The sequence below is a fragment of the Medicago sativa genome, chromosome 1 (assembly GCF_051527215.1).
Source record: "Medicago sativa cultivar Bolivia chromosome 1, Bolivia_mono, whole genome shotgun sequence".
NCBI classification, from domain to species: domain Eukaryota; kingdom Viridiplantae; phylum Streptophyta; class Magnoliopsida; order Fabales; family Fabaceae; genus Medicago; species Medicago sativa.
In genome coordinates, this window is record NC_140749.1 from 92,913,529 (window position 1) to 92,939,347 (window position 25,819).

A 25,819-nucleotide genomic window follows, 5' to 3' on the forward strand; every position below is an offset into this window, starting at 1 on the left:
AATTTGCTTTCAATACAACACTCTGTTCGAATCTTCTTTAAATCTAGGTCAACTATACTTTGACCACATTTATTACAGCTAGTAAAATATATTGGCTAACACACGGTAACTTGATACAAGCATCAAATTAAAGGTCAAGAGAAATATCATAACACTATTGTCACAATTCTTCTTGATACAAGGAATGAACCACAAACGTGTGTCACTGCAGCTCCTGCAAACCCACAATGAAGCAATGGCTCCGCAAAATATTTGGGAAGGCTCATTCACAGGACAGAAAACTTTATTAGAATTATATTAGAAGAACTAAAACTACAAGCATAGGTTATTTCCTATGGGTTATAGTTAGAACCATTCTTACTAATGAAAAATAGCAGGTTTGATTTTTAGACACGTGATTCTAAATTCTATATGTTTGTATCTATCTTATATGACAGTCTTGTGATTAACATAGCAATCGAGCATCTACAGATGTATTATTATTAAACCAAGAGTCAAGTTTCTTACATGATGTAATAAATGTTTCCCTAAATGAAAAAAGTGCAGCACCAACGACAATTTCTCGAAAAATCTGACCAGGGACATCTGCAAGATACCAAATAAAAAGTTTCAAATCCTGCTAACAAAGTTTCAAATCCTCTATTCAGTCCTTAATCAATCCCCACAACTACAGTCATGACAGCCCACATAGCATTTTTCCCAATCCCTTTGAATTGTGACGCCATTAGGTACAACAAACTACTTTCCGAGTTGTGCTCCTCACTAAACCTGGAAATCTTTTCACTTTACAAGCAATACCGTAATTGGATTTCCAATGGCTTGAGCTTCCCTTACGATTGTTGGTTTTAGCCATTGAAACTTTCATGCGCAAATCAAATTTCTAGGCAAGGTAGTCCTTCAAAATTCAAGTTACATGCCTAAATCAAATTTCTAAGCATGGTAGTCCTTCAAAGTTCAAATTATGATAGAGGGCATATTACATTTAGCACATCACATGTAAATGAGTGAAACAGATAAGAACTCAGAGCACAGACTATTAATAGATAACTACCAGAACAGGATATCTCAGAATTCAGAACCTAAAATTACTAACTGCAAGGACTTAATCTTTTGAAGCATCCACCTCTAAACATTTCACCTCTATCTGATATTGACTTAAGCTTGTTTGAGGCCAATGGTTTCATAGCAATTGTTAATTGTGAATCAAACACTGCGCCAAAATGCAGAATCCAACCAATGATATAGAAAAACAAAATTGAGACGAGTTCATAGCTATAAAGGTATTTTAAACAACACGTAACAACACTATTGAAAATATCAACACCTCAATGCAACATCCTCCACTGCCGCAGCTTGGGAATTGAATAGGAGGAATGTCACCTACGATTATGTGGGAGATGTATAGAAAGAAGGTCAGGGGGTGGGGTATATATCCCTAGAAGCCAATATTTATCTGAGAAGTGCTTCCACCTTGTTACATATCTAAAAAAGCCAACCACCTTATTTCAGTCTTCAAGTCTTTGCCGTTTACAAATGACAAGTGTTGCACAAGATTAACTTACAATAATAAAGGGGAAAATGCTCTTCTAGTCTTCAAGTCTACTGCATTTCCCCTTTGATTTTATAGATGACATAGTGATTTTTAACTTTTGTGTATCAAAAATTAAATTTGTAATTTTTAAATATTCATTTTGACCACCTTGGTGTCTCTCAAAGCTCTCCTAACCTTTATTAAGAACCACATCCATGACAGAATTTGATATGTTCAGTTCATAACTTATAGTACAAGATTTGAAGCAAAGATACTAATGATACATGATTGTAAGCTATATAAAACATAAATGACAATGACCGAACCAACAATTCTAACTAAGAAATAAATGAAAATAACATAGCAATTTCTCAAACTGCAGATTCCATAGCCTATAAACTAACAATAAACCGTGAAGCCACCGGTACCCAGAACAAGCATAGCATAAATATAAATAACAAGATTAGAAAATAACACATAGGTTATGGTTGAGTCTCTAGCTCGGGTCACATAACATAACATCTACATCCTAATAAAAATACTAAAAAAAAGGTGATATCAAACTCTCAACGTAGGTTTTTGGTGTCATCCGACCATTAATATTTTGAATTTCAGGAATCTTCAAAGTATCATTTCTGGAATCATAGACAAGCAAACTGAATTTCCCCATCTTTAGAAACTGCATCAAAACTTGATCATCTTCTGAAATATATACTGCCTGGCAATAGCCAAGAAAACCAGGACCTTTCATGTAAGGAATACTGAACAATTTAGTCCAAGACTCTTCATTTCCATATTCTTTCATAATCCAAATATCAGAAAACTTGTCACCATGAGAAAGGATGCACAAACAATCCCTCAACACCTTCAAGGTAATACTAGTGTTTAATCGCTCATTATAAAGAGGTTGGAAAAGCTTTCGATAGGACTCCTTGTTTAAATCAAGAGAAACAATGTGCCATAAAGAACTACAAATATCATAGGCCAACCAATTAACAGTGTCACTGACAAATACTCCCAATCCTCGAATGAAGCATTGATATGGGATGTCCTGAATCCTTTTCCAATAATCAGTACCCAAAGTATGAGTATTAACTTCTACTTTTACTTTCTTACAGAAAGAAACAGAGATAACCTTATAATTATCAGTAAAACGATGGTACACTAAGGTATAAAAAGTTTGTGCATAGCTTCGGTCAGGATATTGATTTTGTAAAGGAGGCAATATCTTAAATTTTCTAATGGAAGGGTTACATAAAAGAGCTAAAGATTCATCTATTCCAAAACAGAGCATACCGTGACAGGTGGAAACCCCCCCAAAACTGTGTCCATAGTTGATAGTGAGAGGGTACCTAATAAGTTGAAGTTGGGTGGACACAGAAGAGTTGCTGAAAACAGAGGAAATTGGGAAATCACACAGAAGGAACTCACTTGAGAAGCCTGTAGGGGTTAGGATGAGGTGGCGACGGTCGTGGTTGGAGGTTGACAAACGAAGTTGCTTCTTGGCGAAATTGGAATCATGAGAGATAAGATAATTCCATGACTTGCAGACGCAACGGAGTTGAAGGAGGTGTTTCACGGGGAGCAGGCACAGGATTTCTGCCACCAGATCGAACGGAAGAGCGGGTGTTAGGCTTTCTGTCATATCCAAAAGCTGAGATTCAGAGTGAAAAATTCAATGCAAATTGCATCGAAAAATCCAAAATCGAACAGAACAAAAAAACGCAATTTTAATTGGATTGGTTTTGGTTCGCATGTATAAACCGATCCAATATAAACTAAATCGAAATATTTATATCTGTGTATATATTATTATATGATTTTTTTTTTATAAATGTTTCTTTAATTCTCGGCGTGTAACTATTTTCTAGACATATTCTTAATAGTATTGACTTTTTTTTCCACTTCTTTTAAAAATATTATTAATTTATGATTATGTAACTACTTTCTTTAATTTACTATTTTATTTGTTTTCTGTTACTTTTACTACCTCCGTTCCTTTTTAAGTGTCACTTTTTAACATTTTACACAAACCAAGACACTCAATAAATGTTACTTTTTCTTATACAATTATCTATACTTTTACTATAATAGCCTTAGTCATTTAATATCTTATTTCATATATTTCTCTCTCCACAATAAATAACTAAGGGTAGTGTTGGTAAAACAACATTTATTGTTGCATTGAACTTTAAAAGTGACAGTTAAATAGGAACAAAAAATTTCTCCAAAAGTGACACTTAAAAAGGAACGGAGAGAGTATTTTATACTCATTCATAATTTTCGTAACCTTTCCTTTTTATGAAATAATTGAATTCAAAGCTTTCTAGCTGCAATTTTCCGTAGCACCAAGTCATATTGTATGATTCAAAGATACTCCTCCGTCCCAAATTATAAGAAAAAAAATCACACTTATTAAGAAAACTAAAAGATAAGAATTTGTAGTATAGTTTTTTGTGTTTTCTTTGAAAAAAGTTTTTTAGGAAGATGGAAAAACAATTTTCATTGGTTATTGGTTACGGAGAAAATGAAAGAGAGAAAATTAAATGTAATTTGCGTTTAATTTTACGAGAATAAACAAAAGTTTTTCTTCAAAAAGATGATTTTTTTTTTAAAACAAGATTAAATAGGAGAAAAATTTGTCTTTTTTCTTATATTTTGGACAAAGAAAATGAGTTTTTTTCTTGAAAAATGCTATTTATCGCGAATGGAAATCATCCCGAATTATCCCGAACCAGTGTAATTAACTTGTTAGCACCACTACCGGCTGATTTCCACAAATTCAGGAATTATATTGACAAAGGAGTTTGCTTATTTTCTTTTTATTAATTATTTAAAATGTTAATAAAATGACTTCAGGTTCTCAAAACAAAGTCATATAACACTGCCAAAAAATATAAAACAAAGGAATATACGCTCGTGAAATTTCAAGAAAAACCAATTCGGGATATTTAGCAGCTCTCTTTTTTCTTCTTCTTATATTTCGGGACTAACTAGGATGTCTTCCTTACTTATGTAACAAATAAAGGTATTTGTGTCAGAGCGATCATGTTCATAATATTTCCTAACTAGATCCTGATGCTCCGTTGTGTGATAAATTTCATCGTTTGTTCTCTATTTTGGTGCAAAAAGAAGTAAGGATGAGGGATCTTAGAACGAGAATATGTGAGCACTGGCCTTGGGATATGTCGAGGAGCCAGAATTTTTGGTGTGGGAAGAGGCTTTAGTGGGTCAACTTTTGGAGTTGGTCGGTGTGGTGGTGTTGAGAGAGGAGGATGTAAAGTCCGGTTCCGTCAAAAGTTATTGTTTTATCTTGAAAAGTGCTTATTGACAGAATTTCGACTTGAAGAAATCTAGAGTTTCGTCAAGTGCTTCCTAAGGATGCTTCTACGGAGTGTGTCATATGTGTGCAAATTCATCTGGAAACATCGCTTCATCTTTTTCTTCATTGCGATTTGTTTCACAGGTGTGAACAAAGGTGTTTGAGTGAGGAAGCTAAGAATAGAAAAGTGCGCAAAGGCTTTTGGTAAATATGGCATACGACGATTTGAGTGCTTTGGAAAACGAGAGATGAGAAAAAATATCAAGGCATTGACAAAATGTTGGAAGAGGTGGTGGAAGAAATTAAGGTGTTATCTTAGAGATGAAGTTTGAATAGGTTGAATGTGTCGTCCTGTATGTTGTATGAGTGATGTTGGCATCTGGGAGATTGTTTTACTAGATAGAGTTGTCTGCACTGTTGTTGGCACTGGTGTGGGTGGTTTTCGTGCAGGGACCGCCGGTTCAGTTTTATGGCCGTCTGTCTTTTGGTTTGCCGCTATCCAAGTTTTGGAGGCAGTATGTGTTTCCACCGCTGCTTGGTTGTTTGCTGCTTCTACTTCTGCTGCTGTCTTTGGTTCTGGTTTGGTGTGGGGTGTGGAGAGGTTGGGGTTTTATGTTGGTCTTTTTGTTTGGGGGCTGATCGTTGTTTTCTAGTTTGTGAGGAGGCGGGTATGGCTGTATTGCTTCCTGCTGTAGTTGTTTTTGCAGGATTGCTTTGAGTTTAGTTAGGGGAGTTCTAGCGTTTGGGAGTGTTTTTGTTGTTGGCACATGTTTTTGCTCCAACTTTGTGCTCATTTTGCTAGAATTTTTCGCCTCATGTAATGAGGACTCAGCTTTTCTTAAATATAGAGATTGTTTGAGAGTCTTTTGAAGAGAAAATTGATGCTTTTTTCCTTATGTTGTTGGCCATCACCCTAAGTACTTGTGATACTTGTGCAATAATATTTGTATAGATCTTGGATCGACCTCAACAATCGTATCTTAAATAATACGTCAGTTAAATGTACAAACAAATTCAAGCATCAAATCCAAGTGTCTTTCGAAACATCGACACTGACACATATGATTACGTTCGGTTATTTATTTTTTCAAATTTTTACCGATGTTCACTGACACATATGATTACGTTCGGTTATTTATTTTTTCAAATTTTACCGATGTTGACCTGTCGGTGTTGTGCCCATATATGTGCTTCATAGCAATTTACAAGCAGCCCTGACCCATGCGGTTAGCTTATCTAAAAAATTGACAAATTCTAAAAAGACTAGTACACATTAGAAACATTTAGCTGAAAAGAGGCATATATTATTATAACCTCTTTTTTACAGACAAAAAAATGTCATTGTAAAACTAAGGAATGTGTCATTGGTCATATTCAAGATGCTTTATCGTGAGAAATCTAATATAAAAACAATCAGAAAATGTGAAGAAAACTGTACATTGTCAATGTAAAAAAAAAAAAAAAGTGAAATGGCCACTGATCCTAACTATAACAAAGTTGTGGACGTCGTCGGTTCAAAAAATTAGTGATGACCTCGTCTGAGGACAGACAGAAATCCTCCAGATTTATCCCTGCGCCGCTCCTCTCCTTCATCTCCAACCTGTTCCACAAACATATAAAGTTTTACCCATGTCGTGGTCAAATATGCAATATTATATCTAGCACATAACAAACAATACTGGCACTTGGATTCAAGTTTTCTTTTTCTTCAAATGCAGACTTAAACTTTGATCCCTTCCCCCAACAATATGCTTTTATGTGAATAATAACGTGTCGTATTAAGAGCCTGTTTGGATTAGGCTTATTTTGAACTTATGCTAAACAGCTTATGCATATAAATAAACTTTTATATTAATTTATAAGTTCTCACAAATGAAAATTGTATCTTCATAAACTACATTTACAAACTTATGAATAATACATACAAACTTATTTATTTGCATAAGCTCAAAATAAGCCTAATCCAAAGGCCCTTAAATGCAATGCAGCCTTAGTGCTATAAGGTTCGCACGAGCACACACACTTATGTATGTTCATGTCATGATCTGTTGAATTGACAAATTTAGAATACCTAGGCATTCAATAATCTTCTGTAGAATATAAATTCAACCATTGAATCGGAATTGAAAGTTGTCATCAATAGATCAAGTCTACAAACTTTCATACAATTCAAAGGCTATTGGATACTTCACGAAATCAATTTATTTTAAGATTAACGTGTAATTTAAAATGTAAGTAATCATAAACTTTTAAATCATTTACTTATACATGTCTAAATAGTCAGAAAATTTTGTATAAAATGATCGTCAAGATAATATGAAATGATTTTATGTTCATTTCGCAAAATTCATATTTTACAAAGAGTTGTTAAAGGTGTGAGAATACTGAATTTAACATCTAATGTCAATGATCATGGCTCGCGCCTGCATGCGCATGCACGTGCGAGAATATTCTATGTTATAGTATATGCAAGACATGTCTAACTAATACTAGTACTACACAATCATATATGGATAAATAAGATTATTTTACTTTAATATAAATGTCTAGTTATGTTGAATAGGTGATCCACTCATGTGAGAGCTACTCTCACATGGCAAGCTCTCTATATGCATATAAGATAAAACATAAAGTGACCTCATTATACCTCCTTAGCTAACTGCTGCAGGCTCTCGATGATTTCTGAGAAATCAGGTCTTAAAGTTGGATCTTGCTGCCAGGATTTCTCAAGAAGCTGAACAAACTTCGGATGAGTGCTCTTGGGGATGGTGGGCCGTAAACCCTGAAATCCATTTAAATTATGGTAACATATAAACAATTATCTATACAATATATTCCCTTCCAGTTAACCATGCAAATCCCGTTCCCCAAACTTTCCAGAAGATAAGAGACATTATCTTTCAAATTATTCCACCAACAGAATTCAAAGAATTACCTTCTGAACCACTCCTATAGCTGCCTGTAGAGGGGTCAAAAATTCATACGGAAGCTGGCAACAAAAACACAATAGTTTACATGAGAGGTTAATATTGGAATAGCCATAAGGTAGTAACAGTAATAGGACAAATAAGGTATACCTTTCCAGTGAGCAACTCCCATAAAACAACTCCAAAACTAAATACATCCGCCTTGTGATCATACGGCTTGTGTTCTATAACCTTCAATGCAGAGTAATCATGGTAAGAAAATATGACAAGATGAGTGACATTTCTCATCTACCTTCACCACAATATTTAAAGAAAAGAAATGCCAACAAAAAGCATATTTTAGCTGGCAAATCCTGACATTCAGGGCAGCAGATTTGTCAAACCTTCTAGTCTTCCAGTGAAAGCAGCAATGAATATTTCAACTTATCAAACTACAGCTTCTAGATATTAAAAGAGTAAATGCTACAACTTTGCCCTATATATAAGTTTTGCACATTTTCTACCAAAAAATTTAAACACAGTCATTATTCTATAATATAATGCTGCAGATATCCTTTTCCCCACACCGTATATGGAAATACAAATTTATCACACAACTCGCACGATGTTGATAGGTAGGTCAACTTAGGGGTGTGCGATTGAGTTGAACTGGGAACAGATAACAAAGAAAGTCAAAACTGAACACTTCAGAACAGTGCTTCCTATACACTAGGAAAAGATGATTTGCAGCATACTTTGCTAGAGTCGATATGACAACATGTCTCTGGACCCTAAGTGGCTAATGAATAATGTCAAAAATTTCATTTGTTATAAATTTATAGAACAGCAAAACTCTGTAAAAATCGTCAAATTAATAAACATAAACACTTAACATTTATTAAGAATAAAACAATCAATCCTCAAAAGAAAATGGGTCTAGAAAACGCCAAGCAAGATTGTGTAAACTATTAGAGCAGCCTAATAATAATAATAATAATAATACTATGAGAAGTTTACCTCAGGAGCCATCCAACGATATGTCCCAGTTTCTGCTGTCATAACTCCAGATTGAGCTCTCACTCTAGCAACACCAAAATCGGCGACCTTTACAACCTGTGATGGAACACATACAACTTTCACTTCTATATACCTGATTTATGTTATTCATTGTGTTTATCCATACATATGGTATGCTGTATCTGTGGGTGTCTGCACACGTGTGTGTGTGTGTGTGAGTGAGAGAGAGAGAGAGAGAGAGAGAGAGAGATAGAGAGAGGGTTGAGATCAAACAAAGTATTGGATGAGACCATATATAAAAATTAGAGGAAACATACACCATTTTCATCCATCAAAAGATTGGCAGCCTTCAAGTCTCTGTGGATTATGTTATGTTGGTGCAGGTAGTTCATTCCTTTAGAAACATCAATTGCAACTTTGAGCACGGTAGGAAATTTAAAAAACCCTTTCTGCTTATGTAGGTAGTCATACACACTTCCACCGGACATAAACTCTGATATGTTTAAAAAAGAAACATTTTAATGGGGTTGACGATGGCTAAATATTTAAGACCACGTCTATTCAATTATTATACTTTATAATGTATTCACTGAATTTTACCTGTAACTATGCATAAGCGTGGGGGCTGGGTACATGCTCCCATGAATTGTACAACATTCTTGTGTCGAACCTTTCTGCAAGTTCCATCAGCAAGTTTGTAAATGCATACTTTTTATTAAAATGAAAACACAGCTAAAATCAATTTGAATTTTGCAAATTTTCCCCTCCTAAAAAGGAAAAAAATTAGTGAATAAGCCAGCCATATTAAAAGTTCAGCATATGATTATTAGAACCAAGAAACTAGATCAGAATGCAGATATTATATGTTCTTGTAGCTCATCCACCTTGGCCCTACTAGAAGTGAGTTGTGCCATCTGTTTTTAGATAGATAGTTTTGCTATCTTAATAAGCATACTTTTTGACGTTGTTAACCGTTCTGACAAGCAAAATACTATCTCAATAAACAAGTATTCGAATGGTAAAAATGAGCAAATTTAATACAACAAACCTCATGATGTAGACTTCCTGTGCAAACTCCCTCTGCATTTCTGAACTAACATGCTCAGCCTTGAGAACTTTGATGGCTACTTCCTGGCTACAATATATACCTTTATATCTGAATTAATTAAAGAACTGGTTAATTAAAATTGAAGTAATATATGTGCCTTCAAAGAACATCTGTGGAACTAACACAAATGCATAATGCAAGATATCTGTGTACTTACAGTTCACCGTATGACGCAGATGCAATTTGAGTTCCATATTTCAAATGTTTGGGATCTATTTCCCAAACATCTGTCCCATCATTTGGAATTGTAAAACGATCCAGTTCATTTTTAATCCTTGATTGATCGCACTCGTCAACAGATGATACTGATTGCTGACTGGACCTCTCACGTCTCTGAAAAAGTTCGATAAGAATTCAATTACCGAACTTTTGTCAAATTGACTATATAGCAGTCATCTAGAAACAGACAAAAAAGCCGGAGTTACCTCAATCTTCAAGACTTCTTTTTCCAAAGTTTCTTTTAGCTTCTCTGTTTCCTGTTTTCAAACCAAATAATCAAACAGAGCAAGATTAGCTAAACCTTTTCAAAATACTTTGACAATATTAAGAGAACGAAACCTATGGCAGATAGTGATATAAAGTATTTTAAAATAATAAAAAAAACAGATTCGAGCCAGTATGGATGATAAGCCGGTGTTTGTGAACTGAAATATGGTAGCTGTAACATGATTTAGATGAATATGAATTCTAATATTATGATTTTCAAGTTAAATATAAGGGTCAATGACATTAAATTTTCAAGGAAATTGCTCACGTTTATTCCGTTATGCATATATCCCTACAAACTGGTAACAGTAACAAATGATTATCAACTTACCTCATAGGGCCATCCTTCAACAACAAACACATCTAATGAGTACCCATCAGTTGTGGAAAAAGCATGTGCCTCTTGAATGTTCAGTCCAACCTCAGCAAGCAAAGCAGTTAACTACAGAAGCAAACACACCTTTGAGATGCTCTTGTTTATCACGGGGTTCAGGGTTAGTCATAATTAAGTGTACATACTGCATAAATAGGGTGATTGTGTGCAGGTTAGGTTTGAATGCCTGTTCCAGCAGAATCAAATGCTGTCTCAGCCATCAACCATGTGTTTCAATAATATATAAAACCAAAAGTGACGGACTCCAAATTTGTGCTACTTGTTTAGGAATCGGTAGTTTTAATATATATATATATATATATATATATATATATATATATATATATATATATATATATATATATATATAAGATTTTGATAAGAAAAGCTGTCCCATACCTGGCTGAGAAGCTTTGGCTTGTCATCTGTTGAGAAGGTGATTTCATGCATGGGCCTGCATCATTTTCAGCGACAGATGTTTGATATTTTTTTACAAAGCATCCAAAATTTAATTAAAACACGAGAACAAAAATTTCACAAATCATTTGAGGTATAATATCTCCACACCCATCATTCAAGCTTAAATAGACATATTTTGTGTATGCAAGTTCTTAGGTTTGTAATGTAGATGATTGGCAAATATAATATGTATTCATTAAGACCAGATTTCAATACAAATAATAGTTATCAACATCTCAACCTCAAGCCTGCCAAAGAGATACTAGTATGATTGAAAAGCAGATATATGGAAAATGCTAGTGTTATAGAAGAGCGGAATTAAATCTTCAGATACACCCCCACATGAAAGAAAGGATAAGTAATGTAGATTTTAGGTCATTGTTCAAAGATATTTTCCAGGTCTAGGCCTAAACAAAAGCTTGCAGTAGAAATTTCACCGTGAATATTGCACACTGGCATGTACAGATCGTTCCTCTTCCAAGTCTTCAGAATCATTTTCTTCAAGAGCCAGTGCTTCAAGATTAGGAGAAGAACCAAATGCAGGAGGTGGATGTATACTACCGACAAAAAAAGAAGATAGAAAACAGAATCAGAATTGCATATTACAGCCATTGAGTCCAATTAACTGGAATAATGGGTGGTGCTTTACACATAGCTACTACTTGAGCTTTATTAGAAGACCCCCATGTAAGTTTACTTTTTATGAAATCGGGATATTAAGTGAGAAAATAATACCCTTGTTTGCTTGAGTACTTTGAAGAGCTTTGACCAGAATCTACCCCAGGAGCATATGGTTGGAAAGAGTCGGCTGAGTTTCCATCAAATGAGGGATGAAGCTGCATAAATGAGTAAATCATATGAATCATACCAATCGAGATATGAAAACTGAAACTGAGAAGAACTTGAATACCATGGGGGAAAGCCATAATCTTTACAATTCAGAAGCATGAAAAATATCTGATTACTTAACAAGAGACAATTCAGAGGCATGAAAAATAATCTTCAAAATATCTGATTACTTAACAAGATATTTGATCTTGTGAACGAAAATAATTACAGACATATTGGTGACACTGACACATCAACAAAAGGGGCCTGTTCAGATTTGTCTCAACTACAAAGCTAGTGTACAGAAATTGGCTCAAATGAATCATCCACGGTGTTATATGAAAACACGTTGAAATTCAAAAATTCCTATATTTCTTCGGTCAAACACGTACAGCGTAATTGTTAATTGTGCACATGACGACAAACCAAGACCCGTATGTCGAAATTAAAAGCACATGTTATTTCAGTTACAAACAAGCATTTAAAATTTGACTTTTGTTTCTAATATAAGTAACCATCGTGACTTTTGTTTCTCAGCTCGGCTTACACCTTCTCACTGGTATGCCTAACCAATTTAACTTCAAATCACATATAAAGCAGAAACACAATTGGAGTATGGTATGATCGTAGTACGTAAAAGATAGTGAACTGTGCCAACTATGTTATTGCATTAATGACTGTGTATGAATTTGTAAATCGGCTGCATGTGAAAGAAAACATTTCATTCAAGACTTGAGAGTCTAGGCAGGGAAATAAAATCTACTCAAATAAATTACAAAAAATTCACAAAATAAATTTCTCCAAAGGGTTCGCAACAAAAAAACACCATTAAACTTCAAAGGCTTGATCTTAGTCTGTTTATTAAAGCACATAGAGATAGCAGGCAATCCCTGATTAGAACATATACATTTTAAATGTTGATCCTCCACCATTAATCCCTGATGATAATCGATCGGTCAACAACAAAACACATAAAAACAACAATGTCACACCACACGAAATCACTAAGAAGTAAAAAACTGCAAAGATTTGAATTAATAGCATGAAGAACATGACACTGTAAGTAAGAATCAAGAAGTCACCTGAACTAAGCGAACTTCAATCGAAGGCCTATTATCAGGATCATGTGCTAAATGTAGTAATCTCTTATGCATAAGTACATCTTCTGCTCTTTCCACATTCACATCTAATGCATACCTGCATTACACAATAATTTCAAATCAAACCTCTCTCCAAAACTCTAAACCAAAAATACTTTTACATAAAGCTCGAAAAACCTGATCAACCATACTCTACATCAACTAAACCGAATCACCAAATTCATCAAAGCAAATTATCATGATTCAATGTCTTGCATGCACACGGTTTCAACAGAATTATAAAAACGGTAATAACAAAAAAAAAACTAATCACTGTTAAATCTTAATTGATTCCACTTGATAAATTCACGATTAAAACAAATAAATCCACTGCAAAAACTTCAGATAAACATAATCACAAAAAATAAAAATAACAGAACATTCACAAAGAAATGGTGAAAAATACGCGAATGTAGAGAAGAGATGCGAAAGGAAAATGACCGAGAAGGAAGACGGTTGAAGTGAGTCCAAAGCTGATCATCGAAGCCAGGTTGCATAGCTTCTTCGTTGCCGGAATCTTTAAGCCGACGGAGAATTTCATTGTACACTTCCACTTTTTGCCGCTGTTGCCGACTTTGCGCCGGAATTGATGACGAGGACGACGTGCGGTGGTGTATTCCGCTGCCGCAGCTCTCGTTGTCTTCCATAGCCACCGTCACCATCGAACGAAAGATATAATGCGTTGCGTTTCACGTGAAATGAACAACCCAAATTACGCTTTTATTGTGATGCTGAATGAAGGAGAGAATGGTCTGTTCATTATAAATACAAATTATTCATATGTAATATCAATAAATTATAATTAATATATTTTTTTTCAGTCAAAAAAGAGCTATATTTTAACTTTAAATGTTCTACCAAAAATATTTTTTTAAAACTTTAATGACTATTCTATATATAATTATATATCTTATCCCCTTAAAAAAAGTATATCTTATCTAGATGTCTTTTTATAATATCAGTGTGTATAATCAAATAAATTAGATGATGAAATATTATTATATTTTACAATAAAAATAATATTTTTATCATTTAGTATTGTAGTTGAACTTAGTTATTTTAGCAACAAATGTGTGTGCCAAGTTTATATATATGATTGAAGTATTTTTCTAATTTTTCAATCTAACATATATAGGAGCATCTCTAATTAAATTATTTGTGAAAAGTTTCTCCTAGAAGTCAGATAGTAATTCAGTGGCAAGAATTTAGTTCGAATATCATGAAAACGATTGTAAAATATTCGTTTGTATCATTTATTGATAAAATGTCCTCTTTAAAAAATTATTGCCATTGTAAGGAATTGATAATTTGAATTCTTGTAAATTACTACCACCATGTGGTTGTTATAAGAAAAAATTCAGAGATTTTTTTAGTTTTATTTATAAGAAAATATCACAACTTTTAAGATGTATTTGTTATTAAAAAAACTTTTCTAACCTTCTTCAATATTTATCTTTTTAATATTAGTGGGTACATCTAAAATTTCACAATTTTCTATGAGGATATATTTGTAAAATTATTCAAAAAGTTACAATGATATATAATTACAGTATTTTTTATGTTTTTTTATTATTTTTCTTCTTATTATAATAAAACAAAAATTGAGCAATTGTTTAAAAGTAATATGACATTCCCCTCAAAAAAAAAAAAGTAATATGACATTATGATGACTCCATTTAAGCAACTTAAGCCGGGTGCCCTGTGGATGGTTATTTAAGAATATATTTTTCAATCTTATAAAAAAAATAAAAAAAAACTTTTCTTCTCAAATAATAGTTTGTTTTTCTTTAGTAAATAAAGTGTGTAACGTGTGATTGAACCCAAAAAAAATGTAACATGTGCAAGTGTGATGAGTTGTGAATATTCGACATGCAACATGTTCTAATTTTTTATTTTATTTATATTATTTATCATATTATAGTATTTGATATGTAACATGTTCTGATTTTTTTAAGTTGGTTTGTTGATCACACTGTGAAAATAATGGTTATTATCATATGGCAAATCGGCATGCATGTAGTATAGGGCGCGAAATGACAATTCTTGCCAATTTGGTTTATATAGCTCCTCATGAGGTAACGAAAGTCGATATCAGATAAAAATTATGGCATTTCCTTTTGCCATTTGATGTTAATCATAAGTAATTTTTTGAATGAAGTGCTATTTTCTTTAAACTACGTGTAGAGATTTTTATTTTTTTGTTTTTAGATAAGTAACTGTGTAATTTTACAGGCATTTTTAATTTGTTTTGATAGGAAAGGAATTAACTTGTAAAAAATAAATGATTAAAATTCTCAAATAATAAAAATAACACTAAAATCTTGTATACCAAAAAACATTTAAATGAGATGATTTATGTATCTCTTCATTTAATTTCGGATTTAAACTCAATATTGTAATATAATTGCGTTAAAATTCATGAAAATATTTTGTTATCTGTTTTAGTCATATCTAATTCAGTAGATTAATCACTTTAGTTATGAATAAAAAATATATTTAGAAAAAAAAAAGATGCACATAGCACACTCACAAGATATTGAATGATACAACTTTTTTTTTTTAGAAAAATATATATAATCCATGTTAGAAAAATATTGGTAAAAACAAAAAATACATGATAAATATCCCACATAATTGGAGTGAGAGCTATCATCACGCCTTCCCGGTCAAAAGCTACACGATCCCACCTCACCCACAATACTACCAATTCCAGTCAAATAGACAATTACAAAAATGGAATGCAAGATTATAAAATAAAATAACATATCCATTTTATTCGCTGGAAAACTACAAAGTTAGCATGAATGATGTGGCATATTCCTGGCACCCACACATTCGGATAAGCTCACTCTACAAAGTCCATTATGGCCTTCTCAACGAAAAAGGATTTCATTCCTAATATAGTTTATTTCTTTATTTAAGCAGGGTGGCTGTTACCAAAAAAAGCAGGGTGAGATATGGACATACCTTTACTTATAGAAGGTTGTACAATAATAAATATTTGTATATTTCGAAATTTTTCAAAAAAATGAAGTTATTTATTGTTAACTCTTTAAAGAAAAATTAATTGTCTTAACAAAAAAAAAATAGTCATCTCGAGATTTTTTTTAATTATTGGTTCTAGTTATTTATGATTAAAATAAGTTAGTTTTAGATCATCTCAAAATGATAACCAAACAAGTACCAATTTACAACTCTTAAACTAGTTTTCGTTGCTTCAAAAAAAAAAAAACCTAGTTTTCGTTCGATTGTAAAAAAAACAAAAAAAACTAGTTTTTGTTTTAAACGGCAAATATTGGTACTGTCGTTTATATTGTGACAGTGTGATTGAATCCAACTATTTATTGCTACAATGCTACACATCCTAACTCTCTACTTTAGCCACTGAATCATCGTTATAATCCTTTTAACCCCAGGGGAAAAAAATGGTACCTTGTGGTTTCTCTCAAAGAAAAATAACATCTTTATGCACCAAATAGATATTTGTAGAGGTATATAAGGAATTAACCAAAAAAATTGCACAGATATATTAAAAATTACACCGTCGGTTCCTTAAAAAAGAACTAAATTACATGGTCGAAGCATATAAATTAAATTTATTAAAGTACATGTACATTTTATTTTCATATAATGTGAATTGGGCTGGAAATGAGCCGAGTCGAGTCGAACTTGTCTGAGCTCGACTCGACTCGATAAGAATTGGTTCGGCTCGAAACTCGACTCGAGTTCGAAACGAACCTTTTTTTAAGCTCGAGTTCGGCTCGTTTAAATTCACGAACCACTCGGTTCGGCTCGTTAGGTTCAACTCGTCTACTCAGATTGTATAATTCCAAAGCTTCTTTTTTTTTTCAAGGAAAAAATAACAAAATATAACTAAAATAAAACTATGAAGTTAGAAAGGTAGTAACACACTAACACTTACTACAGTCGTGCATATCATGCCTTACAATATAATCATTATGCACCTCTCTTATATATATAATCTTCCTCTCTAATATTTGCAAAACTTCCGATGTGGGACTATTTTTGTGCACATGTTTGTTTAAAAGTCTTCTAATGTATTAACTTTTTTCCTCTATTATTACAATTTATCATTGATTTTTAATCAAATTAATAATAATTTCTATAAGAAAAGTACATAATTATTAGAAGAAGCTTGTAATAAATTACATATATTATATAAAAACATCCAAAATAATATTTTATATATATCGAGATGGTTCATGAACCAAACGAGTCGAACCATACTCAACTCAAGTTCAACTCATTTATTTAACGAGTTTAATTTTCAACTCAAGTTCGGCTCATTTGGTTCATGAACCAAGTTCAACGAACCAATTATCGAATCGAGTATCGAACTATTTTCGAGTTGGTTCGGTTCATTGCCAGCCCTAAATGTGAATGTAAAATATAGTTTTTCAATAACATCTAATTTATTTTTTGAGGAAGAACATCTAAATTTCCTATCACTTCAAGCAATCTAGTATATACCTTTATTCTTTGAGATATACGGCATCAAATTTATTGTTATATAGAATGTACTTATATGATTGTTGATGGTTCCGTAACAAGTGCAACTGTCGATTTTATTTTACCTAAAATCAACATTCATTATCTTATAGTTAAATCTTTGATTACCATTATAAAATGGAACAAAAGATAGTCAATTTGTTCATTTTCTGAAATTATTTGAAGAACTTGACGAGGATTATGCGAATCAATTTAAACAATATTATCACATTGACAATCATCGATTTATATAGTATTAGTCAGGGGACTGCTAACAGATCCATCCAATAATTAATTAAGGAAATACTAATAGACATCATGTGAGATGAGGAAATTCGACTATGCAAATACGCGCGGCAAACAGAAGGTTGACCTGCACCAGTTACTACCACAACAATGCATGGGAATCACATGGGGTGAAGAATAAACTGCCAGCATGAAAATAATATTATTTTTTTGACAAAAGCATGGAAAATAATATTAGTATCTTACTACGTAAAATTGTAAATTAATTAAGCGAAAGAGAATTCTTGGGTATCCATGAAAAACCGTAAATACCGATAATTAAACTTTGTCAAAAGATTTGTGAGGCATAAAACGAGTTCTTTCATTCTAACCAACTCCAACGGAGTTATTTTAAACTTGTTTGCGAGCATGGAGTTGGAAAATATGGGTCATTTTGAAAGTATGACCATCGGGGTCCGTCAACAAAGAATAATGGTTACTTGCCGAAGTAACGCATATTATTGGCTACTTTGATTAAAAAAAAAATTATTGTAACTTTTTTTTAAGGATATATTATTGTAACTATATTATTTTGTTTTTTTACTTGAATAAAATATTGATTATTTTTTAATAAAATATTAGAGAATATGTAAGGTAAATTTGTGGGACCCAATACAAGATTTTTAAAGTTCACCAATTAAGGAAATAATGAGTAAGGAGAAACTCTTGTGTGAACTAGGACCAAGAAATTTGGTTTGGTCACACATAGAGTTTTTGTCTTCTCTCTCTCTTCACAAATAAACAAATGCTTTCCATTTTCTCTCTCTTCTCTCTTCTCTCTCTTCTCTCTTCTCTCTCTTCTTTCTTTGGTTGTGACCAAAGAAAATTTCTTGGTCCTGGACCACCTAAGAATTTCTCATGAGTAAGTTACTTTAAAAAAATGTAGCATAATGAGACATAAAATTATCATCGATAGAGTTCACTATTGAAGGTGCTTTAAGAGATCAAACCTTTGACTATTTATTTATGGGTAGTTAAGAAATTCAAATGAAGAAATATTCTTTTAAATTTTGTGCATTCAATTCATTAAAAAGTTAAAGATTAAATGTAATGCACACATTCCAATAAACTATTTCTATATTTGATTCATTAACTTGTGTCTTAAGGGCACAAATTAACATTTCTCTTTATTTATTTAAAAGGTCAAAAACTCCTACCACTTGAATCAATTTATATCGATGTATTTTGGATTCTAGGACATACTATATGGTATGAGTGTTCGTAGTATAACCATTAGTTTTGTGTATTGGGTCTAGAGTAGTGATCAACATGACGAAATGTAAAATTTATCACAGCACAAACACTTCACAAGATATCAAATTAAGCATGATAAAAACTACTGCAAAGGAAATTTAAAGTTGGTTAGAGGAGCATCTTTCTATAGCTGGTAGGAAAGTCTTGGTGAAGTTGGTTGAGCAAGCAACTGCAACTTATTGTATGAGCTCAGTGTCGCTGCATTGATGTTTAGATGAAGAGTTGGAACCTATCATTAATTTTTTTCTAATGGGGTTCTAATAGAGGCACGTGAAGGGGAACCAATTGGCTCAGTTAAAAGCGGCTTACAATGAGAAAGAATAACTGATGTGTGAGATTTCAGTTTTTCTATGGCTTATATTTGTAGTCCATACTAGGACAGCAATACTTAGGATGTTACTCACCAGTCACCAACTCCGATTTTAGTGTCCTCAAAACTAAATATGATGTATCAGTCATAGGATAACTAGAGAGTTAACATTATTTTCATACATATTCAAACTTGAAAATTTTAGGTCAAATATTTTAGGGTGAAAAGGTTAAGCTCTTCAAATTTGACATATAATATTTTTTAATTATCTTACTTTTTCAAACAAAGAATTATGGAGAAAGACTTGTGTGGACCAGGACCACACAATTGGGTTTGGTCACACACATAGTTTTTTTCTTTCTTTCTTTACTTTTTCCATTTTCTCTCTCTTCTCTCTTCTCTCTCTTCTCTCCTATTTCTTTGGTTGTGACCACACAATGGGGTTTGGTCCCTGGTCCACACAAGTATTTTCCAGAATTATGTGGCCATGTGAGATGACACACGTTAAAAAAGCTCAAGACCTAGCTAGTGTATCAAATATTTTAAACAGTTTATGCAATTAATAAGTAAACATGTATAAATCATTTCAATTATCCTTTATCGGTGTTTGTAAAACATGTCAAATATTTAAGAGCGTTGATATGTTCAAGTTTCTTTTGGTTTGATTAAAAATTTGGGATTCTAATTCAGTCTTTAAAATGTAGTAGTGTTAATTTTTAAAGAAGTTTCTTATATCATTGAATTGCATCGGCTCAAAGGATTATTCTCTTTCTTATATCATTGAATTACATCGGCTCAAAGGATTATTCTCTACATTTGCGTCTAGATGATACTCAATTTTAAAAAAAGAGAGAAAATGTCCAAGCTATCTACTTTTAGTTGAAAAAAACAAGTTTGATCATTTCTTTTACTTGTAATATTTGTCTTTCCATAAGTAAATTTTCATAATCATAATTGATGTGTGTAATACCCTAAATGTGATACCTCTTCTCCGATCTATATTCAAGTTTTGGTTGGTAACATTTTTAGAGTATAGACCATTTTACTAAACATAACCATGTTGGCAAAACTTTATGTATTCATTTTTAATGAAGCAGACACGTAAATGGCTGTAATGAAACCAGAAAGTTGACAAAATAAATGTGAATATTGATTAATTATTTCTTTTCATTTTATCATACTTGAAAAATAAATTGATCAAACTGAGATTGAAGCATTAATAACATATGAAAGGCATGCAGCAATTGAAGGGCGCTGAGGTGGCAAGATGACCCTTGGAGGAACCAAGGGGCATTCTCTTTTTATAAGAAGATTGGGGTTGACCATTAATAACTTTCGGCTTGGAGATATCTACATTGCTCTCATTCATTTTATTATATTTGCTCGAAAACCACTTATAGCATGATTTATTTATGGAAAATATTAACGAGTGCCCCCGAGGCACTGGTTAAGGAAGCTAAAAGAAGAAAGTGAAAGTCAAAAAAGACACTTTTTAGCGTGTGTTTGCCACAGCGGTGGGAGTGGAAAAAAACGCCGTTTGGACAAAAGCTACAAAAGGTAGCTTCTGTATTTTCACGTGCAAAACGCCTCGGGCCGCGATAAATGCCATTCCACCGCTATTCCAAACAGTCACTTAATCTTTTAATGCATTGATTACACAACTTTCAAGGCAAATATTACTATATTTGCTTCCTTAACCAGTGCTCCGGGGGCACTGGTTAACAAGACCCTTTATTTATTTTTAAATATCTCCTATGTAACAAAATAAATTTTGGATTAGAGGGGAGGAACGACTCTGTCAAGGAGGATCAACATTATCACCAAGTAAGAGACATAAGAAGAACAGGTCCTTTTGCCTTCTACTTATATATATAAGAAAGGAAATGTCCGTTGAAATTACCAATTTGCCCCTATGAGGGGCATTTTGGTAATTCAATTATTGGAAGTGGTTTTTTTTTTTTTTTAAGGTTTGGCCTATGAATTTCCATTTTTGCCCCTAACCAATTTTTTTAATTATTTTCTTATTTTTATATTTTTAATAACATTTAATTATTTTCCAATTTTTATATTTTTAACTATTTTTCAATTTTTCCTCCCAAATTCAATTGCTTCTACATTGCCGTTGTGGGAGATTAAGGTATCGTTTGACCCGACTTTTTTCAAACTTCTCTACATTTTTAAGGAGAAGTTAGGCCGAATACAATATCAATTAAGTACTTACTAAAAAAAGTACTTTTTTTCAACGCATAAAATTGAATGGAATGAGCTTTGACCAGAAGCTGTTGAATGTTACTTTAAAAAACTACCTCTTTTTAACTCACGTCGGGAACTTTTTCTTTATTTTTTAATATTATATTTCAATATGTTTTTTTCTTCCATTTAACTTTATTTTTTTTTAACCGTTCCATTAATTTTTTAAGGAGATTCCATTTAATTTTATTACCTTTTTTTCAAAGGAATTTTATTATCTTTTTATCACTTATATATTTAATTTCAATATCGTTTAATCATCACAATCTCACAAATATTTTTATTCACGCTGTCATTTAATGATCCCAAATATTTTTATCTCCTTTCTTCAACCTCGCGAATATATACACACATTAACATTTAGAGTAATATTTTATGTCCGTCTGTCTGTTTTTTTGTTACGCTAATGCATATAATTTTTTTAGTGTTGCTTGGTTGAGTGCTACTTCACCAATTTTTTTTAACTATTTTCCAATTTTTATATTTTTAAAAACTTTTAACTATTTTACAATTTTTTATTTTTAACTATTTAAAACTAAGTTGATGGTTCATGGTTTTTAAGGTTTATATTTTGACATATTACAATGATTCACAATTATCCGTCATTTTACCATCTATCCTTTCAATGTAATCTTCCAGACTGAATATTACTAAGCATATGTGAAGAGACTGAATATTGCTCAGTTGATATTACTTTTTTGACGTCAAAGAGATTTTTTATTTTTTAACGGTCAAAATATTAATAACCAAGTTCCTACACAAGACGCTAAAGAGTTTATTGTGTTTCTTTCGTTCATTTTGTGTCATGTAAATATTGGTGTTAATCCCCTTTTTGATAACTCTATGACAGTAACGCTCACTTTTATAATTTTAACTATTATGTAATTTATGATGTTTTCCTGCTCTTGATAAAGCTTTCATAAATATTTTGATAAAGTTTTTTAATTTTTGTGCAATATTCATTAATTTGTTCATTTTTCCTTCGGAACAATTTTTTTACAAAATACGTTACTGAACCCCATGCCTTAAACCATGCATCACAAATATTTGGATTATGCGAACTTCATTCTCAAATTTACGAAGAATGGTAATATTCCGTAATTTGAACATCTCTCCTTTAAAACAAGTTTTTAAAAGTGCGTATAATTCACATGAAAGGACTCGATACTAAATTGCAGTTAATATCTGCCTTTGCTGTAGATCATGTGAAATGATTTATATACGTTGAAACTGAAAGGCAAAATGATATAAATCAAGTAGAGAGGCATTCAACTATCTATCTGATTCAGAAGTTTGTTCACCTGAAAGGAATGGATACTAAATTGCAGTTACTATCTACCTTTGTTGTAGATCATGTGAAAGGATTTATATACGTGGTACTAAATTGCAGTTAATATCTGCCTTTGCTAGGGGTGGCAAAAATACCCATGTCCACGGGTACCCGTGGGTAAAATCCGTCACAGGTATGGAGCGGGTAGCTAAACTGGTATCCACGGGTATAATAAACGGGTATTTGACTACCCATTATTATATGGACACAGACACGGATTGGATTGTATCCATACCTACGGGTACCCATACCCGATAATAAATTAAGTAAATTACTAATATATCTTTATATATCATATCTTATTACTTAAAGTTGGTACCTTATTGAAGAAAATTTTACCCCCCACCTAAAAATCCTCAATAATAACCTATTTTTATTTTAAATTTTTTTAATTCATCTTATTAAGTTCACCGTTTCCACTTCATTCACATCATAAAACATATAGATTATATAAGAATCATGAATTTTCTATGAATTATGTATGATTTATGAAATTTTGAGTGGATTATGTATGGATGTTTAAAAGTTGAAGTTTTTTGGTAATTAAAAAAAGTTATTATTTGTACCAAAAAATAAATAAATTCAAAACTCCATGGGTACCCATGGATACCTCAATACCCACGGGTACCCGTATAGTGAGTACCCACGAGGATACGAGGCGGGCACGGGTATCATACTTATCCAACGGGGCGGAGACGGGTATCATATTATCCGTACCCATGGGTATCCATTGACATCCCTAGCCTTTGCTGTAGATAATGTTAAAAGATTTATATACGTTGAAGCTAAAACACAAAATGATATAAATTAGGTAGAGAGACTTTCAGCTATCTATCTGATGCAGAAGTTTGTTCGCCTGAAAGAACTAGATACTAAATTGCAGTTAATATCTGTCTTTGCTGTAGATCATGTGAAATGATTTATATATGTTGAAGCTGAAAGTCAAAATGATATAAATCAGGCAGCTTTGGTAATAGGGTTTTCATTGGTTTATAGATAGATATCAATTATTACTGGAAAAGTGTTTCTACCGCTGACAAAATATGTTTTCATTTGTTACTTGTGATCAAACCATTTTAAAGATTTAATTTTGTAATCCGTAATGCAAAAGTACTCTAAATATTGTATTATGGTTTATAATTATTTGTCATTTCACAATCTATCCTTCCAATATAATATTTTGTCAAATACGTTACTGAACCCCCGTGCGAAGCACGGGTTTGTAACTAGTTTAAAAAGAAAAAGAAGAGAGAGCCATAAGGATGTAGAAAAGCATTGATTGAATGTCCCAATTCGTTCACCTTGTCAACCAAATTTAGAAGCCATTAGCCAACTCAAGATTAGGCTTGTAGCTCACGAGTTAGCTTCAATGAGCTGGAAGCAGTTGAGCACAATCAATTGCGGATCAACAAAGAGTAAATCATCAAATTGGTCACTGTCTATGTTCCAAATTCTCAAATTGGTCCCTAAATTTATTAATAACTCAAAATGGTCTTTGTCTTTGTCAAACGTTTCTCGGATTGGTCCTTGACTCTATTAGTTGTTTTGTATTTTGAGTGTTAATGGTTCAATGTCTTTTGTATATTATTTAGTGGTTAACGGCATAATGCATTTTGCAAAGACATAACCAATTTTGACAAAGACAGAGACCATTTTGAGTTATTAATAGAGTCAGACACCAATTTAAGAATTTGGTACAAAGACATAGACCAATTTATTGATTTACTCGATCAACAAACCACCTCAAAATATTGTAAGCTATATATGCCTACATCCAAAATATATGGGGTTTTCTTAGGAACTGTTCCGGGTGGTCGAAGATTTTTAGCATTTGGTTTTTAAACCTCATTTCAACACCAAAACATGTTTGGGTAAAACGAGATTGAATTGATTTTTTACTTAAATTTAATACAGTTTTCCACTAAAACTAGCATAAAAAAAAAAAAATCAAAATGAAAATAGGTTTTACTATTGTCAAAATTACCTCCACTTTGACCATCATTGTCTGTTCTTATGCGTCAAGCTTGTGGTCTGGATAATGTGTATGCATTATCCAGGGGCTGGATCTTCTCTCTGTGTAAGAAGATTGACTTGAACCTTGGGAGCATTGTGTTTATCATCATTTTGGTGGAGTGGTACTAGGAATGAATTCACTTTCAATAATCACAGAACATTTGTCCAAAATAGTGTGACTAAAGTTTATTCCCTGGTGAGTTCTTGTTATGCTGCGTTTGGTATGCATTTGGTTGATTCTTCACTTTAATCCTAATATTTTGTATGCTGAAACTATGGCAATTTGTCATGGTTTAAGTTTTTGTTGGGATGGTGGGCATAGGAGGATTATTTGCTTCACTGATTCCCTTCCAGCAGTTATAAGGTGTCCGTATTGGTTCACCACAGTTTTGCCAACTAGCATGCTGAAGGAAACGTGTGCGTGTGGATGTTCTTGTTAAGATGAGAGTGCAGTCCAACTCTCCATTGATGAAATTATCAGAACCTCCATTTGATTAGTCTAGTCCGATATAGTTTTTTAAAATGCAGCTACGCCAGGAAAAAAATAAGGGACTACAACACAGTTTTTTAAAATAGAAGCTAATTAGGGGATAAAGAGGGTGCCGTCTACCGTGAGAAAGCAATATAGGTCATGTATGGTACGAGAGGCAACTTTTTTTTTTTTGTTGGATTTTGCAGGTTGTTGTAATTCTTTTAATA

General features: G+C 32.6%; 2 protein-coding genes across 3 annotated transcripts; both read right to left on the reverse strand.

Annotated features, from left to right (window-relative positions):
• Positions 1-1,750: 1,750 nt before the first annotated feature.
• LOC146959245 (F-box/kelch-repeat protein At3g23880-like) lies at positions 1,751-3,304 on the reverse strand. Its single transcript, XM_085740791.1, has one exon. It carries the CDS (start codon positions 3,174-3,176, stop codon positions 2,073-2,075), a length of 1,104 nt encoding a protein of 367 aa, XP_085596917.1. The 5' UTR covers positions 3,177-3,304; the 3' UTR covers positions 1,751-2,072.
• A 2,831-nt stretch (positions 3,305-6,135) lies between these two features.
• On the reverse strand, positions 6,136-13,906 carry LOC146959246 (serine/threonine-protein kinase STY46-like). Of its 2 annotated transcripts, none has more exons than XM_085740796.1 (16): positions 13,611-13,906; positions 13,113-13,227; positions 11,938-12,038; positions 11,640-11,759; positions 11,143-11,197; positions 10,702-10,812; positions 10,310-10,360; positions 10,042-10,217; positions 9,825-9,932; positions 9,377-9,450; positions 9,094-9,269; positions 8,777-8,872; positions 7,931-8,011; positions 7,789-7,842; positions 7,501-7,635; positions 6,136-6,453 (listed from the first exon to the last, which is right to left on the reverse strand). In XM_085740796.1, the coding sequence occupies exons 1-16, from the start codon at positions 13,829-13,831 to the stop codon at positions 6,376-6,378; spliced, it is 1,752 nt and encodes a 583-aa protein (XP_085596922.1). In that variant the 5' UTR covers positions 13,832-13,906; the 3' UTR covers positions 6,136-6,375. The 2 variants fall into 2 exon arrangements, with proteins under 2 accessions (XP_085596922.1, XP_085596923.1); XM_085740797.1 differs by having other exon boundaries at positions 12,113-13,227.
• Between the last annotated feature and the right edge of the window lie 11,913 nt (positions 13,907-25,819).

What these genes read in the sequence shown, in the direction of transcription:
- LOC146959246 (XM_085740796.1), bottom strand. Translation starts at nt 13,831, where the DNA reads ATGGTGACGGTGGCTATGGAAGACAACGAGAGCTGCGGCAGCGGAATA. An exon ending in GCCAGTGTGCAATATTCACG is followed by an intron (nt 11,198 to 11,639) that starts GTGAAATTTCTA and finishes AAAATGATGCAG; the next exon opens with GCCCATGCATGAAATCACCT. An exon ending in TGCAGCAGTTAGCTAAGGAG is followed by an intron (nt 6,454 to 7,500) that starts GTATAATGAGGT and finishes TTTGTGGAACAG; the next exon opens with GTTGGAGATGAAGGAGAGGA.
- LOC146959245 (XM_085740791.1), bottom strand. Translation starts at nt 3,176, where the DNA reads ATGACAGAAAGCCTAACACCCGCTCTTCCGTTCGATCTGGTGGCAGAA.